The sequence below is a fragment of the Bactrocera dorsalis genome, chromosome 2 (assembly GCF_023373825.1).
Source record: "Bactrocera dorsalis isolate Fly_Bdor chromosome 2, ASM2337382v1, whole genome shotgun sequence".
Lineage (NCBI taxonomy): Eukaryota > Metazoa > Arthropoda > Insecta > Diptera > Tephritidae > Bactrocera > Bactrocera dorsalis.
Genome location: NC_064304.1, coordinates 103,596,530 through 103,602,252, shown reverse-complemented (window position 1 = coordinate 103,602,252; position 5,723 = coordinate 103,596,530). Strand labels below are relative to the sequence as shown.

General features: G+C 45.5%; 1 protein-coding gene across 1 annotated transcript; it reads right to left on the bottom strand.

Moving 5' to 3' along the window:
• Positions 1-1,684: 1,684 nt before the first annotated feature.
• On the bottom strand, positions 1,685-3,044 carry LOC105221991 (enhancer of split mbeta protein). The gene has a single exon (XM_011199147.4). The coding sequence runs from the start codon at positions 2,871-2,873 to the stop codon at positions 2,211-2,213; it is 663 nt and encodes a 220-aa protein (XP_011197449.2). The 5' UTR covers positions 2,874-3,044; the 3' UTR covers positions 1,685-2,210.
• Positions 3,045-5,723: the final 2,679 nt, after the last annotated feature.

Here is a 5,723-nt window from a genome sequence, read left to right as displayed (position 1 = left end):
TTGAAATCTGCAATTGGCGCCAAACAGCGAAAAAGAAGAACGACTATGTTGTCAATGCCAATAGAGAAGAAAGCATGGGGTTCGGAATAAGGGTCTTCTTCACATAGTGTTTAGATGTCTGAGCTTATGATTGAGGAAACATTCTAAATCTTTTGAATATCTTTTGCAAACATTTTACTACCAAAGGATTTTTGATTGCTCACTTATGATTTCACAGAATATTATAAACATAGCGGAAGAAGTAGCGAAAAAATGAGTTTCGAAAAAAAATTTGTTGATAAAATTTTGAACGGAAATCCTTTAGAGAAAAAACCGCAGTTAACAAATTTTGCTGTTAAAATATGATAAAAAAACTTTTGTTTTTAAATGTGAACACAATTTTGTTAGTTATTATATTTTATAAACCACAACTGTACATGGCAAGCACACAAGCACATATTTAAATATATACATATGTATATGTACATATGTGTTTATGATTTGCGCGTGGAGATCAGACCACCACCGTGCCGCGCGACGTGGGTCAGCACAGGCGCGAGCAAATGCGCTGCACCAGTAGCCGCTCTACCGCAATTGGAGCCACACATGCACACACAGCCACATGTGCTTATGTGTATATACTTACATATTTATCTGCGCTAATGCAGTAGTATGCATGTGTGTGTATGTGGCAATGCGCAACGATAAGCCAAGTTTGCGTGGCGTTTATCGTTTTTATTTTCGCTTTTTTGTATACGTTCTTGGAAAGTCATTAAGTGCGACGCGACGGCAACAGCGCACATTAAGCGCGACCGCACAAAAGTGTGGGAAAATTTTTCAATGAATGGCTCACGCTTCCGCTTGCGGCATGCGGCATGCGACGCGTTAACTGCCATTCGAGTTGTGAGTGCTGTTGTTGTTATTGTTTTTTTGGTATTTTTATACTTTATTGTTGGCTTGCCTTGCTTTGTATAGCTATGCGGTTATTATTATTAACGTTTTTATTATACTTGTTGATTGCGCTTAAAGGAACGCGAAATAAGATGCTTTGTGGTTTGCGTGTGTGTGTGTCAGTACAAATGCGCTACATAGAAACATACAGATATTAAATCGATTTAACTGTTTTACTACGCGTTTGCATGCGAATTTTCGACGCGCACATAACGCGCTGCGTCAGCAATAGAAACGCGCTGTTGGTAGCGCGCGATTTCGCACTTTGTCAGTTGTTGTTTTGAACAGTTAAACTATTGGCACGGGTTAGCAATCTATGAGTCAAGCGCGCACACACACACAACGTGCTTCGTTTTTTTTTTTTGCAGATAGTTAAACTAGAAACAACGCGCTTTATTTTTGTTTTTTTTTTTTATTGCGACCGGACATTGCGCCGATTGTGAAATTCCGCAAGTCAAGCTCAACTAAAGCTGTTGAGCAGCTTTTATGGTGTGGGAATATTTTGCTATGGGATGATCCACAAATGAAAACAAAAGCAAAAACAATCAATGAATTTAAAAGAGTCAAATGTCCGTTTGGTCGGCGCGTGACGCGCATTGACGTATTTTCATACGTCAGCGCGCGGCATTAATAAACGAGATCAAGACCTTCTTTAGCAAGAAGCGATACCGTGCGGAGGCCTACGAAGCGCACAGTGAGCTGATGCTGACATATGGCTCTAACAGATAAACTGAGTTAATAATAAAAATAGAAATAATGAAGAAATAAAATTTGTTTTTGTGTATTTTATATTTTTTTTATTTTTTTTTTTTCCTTCTTTTCTTTTTATAATTCTTAATATTAAATAAATTCTTGTTTTCCCTGTGATTACAATTGTTTTCTTGTATAAGAATGCGAGGTTTACAATTTTGTGCCAACTTGCGCTTAATATTTGAGAAATTTACGCCTTCAACCCAATGCGCATCAGGTCAACGCGCGCTGATCAGTCATCAACGCAAGGACAATGAGAACGCCGAGCTGCCGTCAAGTATGCCCACTTAACTTGTAGACATCTATACATACATACATATATGTATGCATATAGGTTCACCCAATAGCGCGTTATCCATGCAGCTGCAAACCAATGCAGCGCCGCTTGCCTAGCGTTGCGCTAACGCACTGCGCCTTGTCGCGCAGCTAGCATAAAAGCTAGGCGCGTACATTAAATTCAATACCCACGAGAGATCCACATCGCCTGAGTAGGATCGCTGTGTGTCCGCATGCTACTACGCCAACCATATTCACCAAGGCCGCCACACGGCGCCATACGTGTCACTAGGCGCTGGACTGCAGCTACCACTTTCACTGCTGCCACACTCCGATGGTGGCGGTGTGATGACCACAGGACTACTGGTCGCGCTACGCTCACTGCCACTCAAGCTGCTGTAGTATTGCGCGGCCACGGCTGTTGCTTGCGCCACTGTTGGTGTGGGCAGGAAATGTTGCGCTGCTGGCACACCAGTCAGCGGCACACTGGGCACAACCACTTGCAAGTAGTTCAAGCGATGTCCCAGTTGGCTCATCAGTTGTGTGCCTAAATCCACATTGACACCGGGTAGTGCGGCTAATGTTTTGGACACCTCATTTGCGGCATGCACATAGCCGGCGCGGAAGCTTTCCGCAATGGACAATTTGGTATCTTGTACAGCACCTGCGCTAACGCCACTGCCCAAACGCAATTGCTTTTGTGCGCGCAATTTCTTCATATGCTCCACGGTTAATTCCAGTATATCGGCCTTCTCGAGGCGCGTTATGTGTTCACCTTCTTGGGTCAAGCACTCGACCATGATGTCCTTCAGCTCATCCAAACACTTGTTGATGCGCGCGCGTCGCTTGCGCTCCAACATCGGTTTCATCACTTTGCGGTATTGATAGGTTTTCGACATCTCCATCTCGAGTACCATTGCTTGTGTGATCAACTTTGAGAAACTATTATCTTTAATCCAATTTTTCTGCGCTGTTTTGCTGCGCGCTCTTGTAAACCAAAATTTCTAATTTTCTTGCTTTTCAATTTGTACGCGTGTCTGCTTGGCACAACGTTATTGCAATGAATGCTAAGGCACACCGCCGTGCTCTGACTTTTATAGCCTCAGCCGAGTGAGCAACGGCGCGCCGCAACGATCGAGCTTATCGCAGAGAGTGCGCGCGCACATACACAAACCATCACCACCACAGTGTGACGTCGTCGAACTCAGTGACTGAATGAGAAAATACCCGCACACTCAGTTGCTAAACACCACCAACATATACCGCACAGCGCTCTGCTTACGCTCTACCATTGTGCCATTATGTATTACACTAAGTAAGCAGTTGAAGTATCACTTCTCAACTGACGTCGCTTAACGTCTTCCACACCGCATACACTCACACACACACACACCCATAAGTTATATCTTTGCGCGCCTGCTTGCTACTTGCCTGCTTACTTATCCGGTCACACACAAGCATACAAATACATGCTTATGAACTCCCCCTTGTCTTGTCGACATTCCGTTGCCTGCACACACACAAGCAAACAACGCGCCAACCAAACGTACCGCCGTCTGTCCGCGCGCCCGACCACACTTTTTATGCAACGACAAGGCATATTACTTCTTAGTATTGTTGTTGTTGTTGCTGCTGCTGCTGCCTTTTTTGTTGTAGTGGCTTAGCCGACAGCGGCATTAATGTGGAACGAGTCAGCGCGCGCGCGTCATCTCCGTCTACGTTGCTGTTGTCGTCAAGTTGTGTTGTGATTGTTATACCGTGGGAAAGTCGAGTGTAGTCGATTTCTCACGACAACGGCTTGCCTACCACGTCCGACCCGCCAGCTGTTCCCTGCCAGCCAACGGCGTCCCCCTTGCTATATGCGCGACGACCACAACTGGCACAAACACTCAAGCATACCATACCACATACTCCATTATACGGGTGTGTCCGTCCGTGGCTGTTTGCCTGCTGCTTGAATGACTGATGCCAGCATGACTGCCTGATTGGGGTCTCTTAAGTGGTGCGCGGCGTTCGTTCGTTGTCTTGGCGTGTTGGTTGCTTGCTTGCGCCGTTGATTGTTAAGCGGTTGGTGCGGCAGTGGCAGTGGCGCACATGCCTGCCATCCATAACGAGCTGTTTGTGTTTCATTTCATTTGTATGGTAGTTGTATGTATGTAAGAAGTGTGTATGCGCGACCGCGTTTTAGCCTCACTTAAGATTTGCTGCTGCTGCTTTATTACTTTTAACCAGTGTGTGCGGCTTGTATAAACGCTGTCGGTGGGGCTGGTTGGCGGCTTTGTGCGCTTATTTGCTGTCGTTTCATTTTTATATTTTATATGTTTGTTATTGTTGTTTTTGCTTTCTTGGCTTGTGCTGCTCGCTGCTGCCGGTATTATATGCCGCGTGCGCCGCGTCTTCCGTCCGCCAACCCGTTTATGCATTGCCGAGATTCCTTCTGTTTGCGCGTTGGGTCTTTGTCTGCGCGCCTGCCTCATGATTGGACAGACGATGGCAGCGGCAGCGGCCGCGGCACGATGTGGCACGCCGATAATTGTGGAATAGTCATCGCATTTTTTAACGCTTTATGGATCATTGCAAGTTCGTGCTGTTGTCCTGCTTGTCTGACTTTTGGCTGCTGAGTCGTCGTTTTGTTTGCCGTATGCAATGCGCATGCACATACACACATACATACATACGTTCTCATCGCAAGGCGCGCTTGCTTCCTAGCGCGTCAGCCTTGTTTTACCTTTTATAATATTCTTGATTGCCATTTCGCGCTGCCTTTTGGCATACAGCGCTTCCATTGTATGGTGTTATTATATCAAGCCAACCAGTTGCTGCAATACCCTTTCATACCTGATTCGTACTTTTGGTGCGCCACTAACTACAAACTATTGCTTGTTGTCTGCCACGCGGAAAAGTGGGTTGCTCGCTACTCGGGTGCTGTCTGTAGCACACGCTAAAATCACAACAACATCAGCAAATGAAAAGACCAAAAGACAACACTAGCAACATCGATGGCAATAACGCGCTTTGGCACAAGCGCGTCGATTATCAGCCATAGCCGCGTGTTGTGCGCCGCGCATCTCGCCACCCTCGTCGCCGGCCTTGCGTATGCCATAAAAGACGTGTGCAACGCTTGCAGTCTTGCGCAGACACGAGTCTTGTGCTGCCGCTGGCATTGCGCGTGCAACTGCAACAAGTTTGCCATTTTGCCAGCATTGGTATTTGTAAAATCGCACGCGTGCGCAAGCCGTTTGACGATTGTGTATTTGCACCTATGTATGCACTTATGGAATGCAAATCACATGCGCTACTTTATGGCAGTACAACAATAACATTAATTATGCAGAATAACAATTTGACAAAAGCAACAACAACAATAATAATTTGCAGCGATTTTTCTACGCCGTGGCAGTCAAGTAGCAGCGAGTCGTGGGCGTTTGTGGAGACACGTGTTCCTCGCTTCGGTTGGATTGTTGGTAGGTAGTTACCATGTAATACGGTGAATTGGATGGGTGGATGGGAACGGAATCGTATACTGAATAGAGCTATGTTGAGATTGGAGCAAAAGCTCAACTTCTAATCCAGCGATAGTTGATTAGAGTCATTAGACACACTCAGAGATCCGTATATCTAGAATGGTTTACATAGGCAGAGAATCGGGTAATAAGCGAGTAGCAACATTACAGGTAGTACATCGGAAATGCGATAAGCACCGTAAAAAGCTTGATTTTGTATTATATTAACAGAGAGTGGAGCTCTCGATACCAGAAGCGGATGTT

Excerpts from the sequence above, each read along its gene's own strand:
- LOC105221991 (XM_011199147.4), bottom strand. The coding sequence starts at position 2,873 with ATGGTACTCGAGATGGAGATGTCGAAAACCTATCAATACCGCAAAGTG.